This window comes from Parasteatoda tepidariorum, chromosome 5, assembly GCF_043381705.1.
Source record: "Parasteatoda tepidariorum isolate YZ-2023 chromosome 5, CAS_Ptep_4.0, whole genome shotgun sequence".
Lineage (NCBI taxonomy): Eukaryota > Metazoa > Arthropoda > Arachnida > Araneae > Theridiidae > Parasteatoda > Parasteatoda tepidariorum.
The window spans coordinates 87,264,979-87,266,123 of NC_092208.1; the positions used below are offsets into that span (position 1 = coordinate 87,264,979).

At 25.7% G+C, this 1,145-nt stretch overlaps 1 protein-coding gene across 1 annotated transcript in view; it reads right to left on the bottom strand.

Moving 5' to 3' along the window:
• Positions 1-218: 218 nt before the first annotated feature.
• LOC122272810 (saccharopine dehydrogenase-like oxidoreductase) overlaps positions 219-1,145 on the bottom strand; it is a 66,855-nt gene continuing 65,928 nt past the window's right edge. Inside the window, exon 3 of the mRNA XM_071180751.1 lies at positions 219-388. Coding sequence (XP_071036852.1) covers positions 298-388 — 91 coding nt within the window. The 3' untranslated portion in view covers positions 219-297. The remainder of the gene's footprint in view (positions 389-1,145) is intronic.

The following is a 1,145-nucleotide window of genomic DNA, read 5'->3' on the forward strand; positions in this document are numbered from 1 at the left end:
GTCTACTACAAAACCTGCAAATTAAATTTAATGTTTTATGTTTGAATTATTCATTTAATAATTAAATGGATTATTTTTAGTTTCTTCTGCTTTTCTCTGCATCCTGGAAATGTAGGTTTCTTTTGGATAGCAGGAAAAAGTGCTTTAAAAGTATGTAAATGTCTTTTCATAAACAATTTACAAAGTAACTACATACGTACAAAATTATGAAACAAAAATAATCAGTTTCTATTTATTGAAAAATCTTTATTCATCAAAAGTGAGTACGAAAATAAATTTGTTCTGGGAATATTTGCTTCACACACCAATGATTGTGATGCCTCTTTTCTCAATTCTTTTTAAGAGACTTGTATCCGAAAAAGCAGCCCCTGGTGTCAATACACCCCCACTAATAGAGAAGAAAGAAAAATAATCGAGATTAACACCAACACAAAAATAATCTTGCTTTCTGTAGATAAGACTTCGTATAAAACTGGTATGTGTGGCAAACGTGAACATACAAAACAGTGATGAAATTTTTCTTAGCAATTCTTTTCTATGTATTCTTTACAAAGTATATGTATTCTTTAGGCAATAAATTTGATTTTTAACCAAGATTTCTTTTTCGAAGAGATGGATAATATTTAATTTATTTGATTTAAAGTTTTTTTTAAAGAAACTCTGATAACTTTAATTTACAATTAGCTACATTTTATAATTATTATTAAATATAAATCTTAATAATGATTTCAAACTATATGACAGCATTAAAATTTTTTTTATTATAATGCATGATTCTAATTTTATTGAAAATGAAGTAAAAAGTTGCTATTATTAACTGTTGAGAAACAATCCAAAACAAACAAATGGTAAAAGTTATTTCACATATCTTCTTACTTTTAAAAAAATCCCTCTGAAATGGCTAAATTACTGTGTTGCCTTATACCTTACCTTAAACAGCAGATTAAGAAATACTTCTATATTAAATAACTTATCCATCTATTAAAAATATCACTATAAGTATAACAGCAACCCCTGAATTTATCTGATAACTGCTTTCCTTAATACCATATTAGGATAAAAATCCTGAAGAGAACCTTCATGTTTTCCCACTTAAAAAAGTTCTACTTTATTTTATAATTCTTTATGTTTATATATATATATTC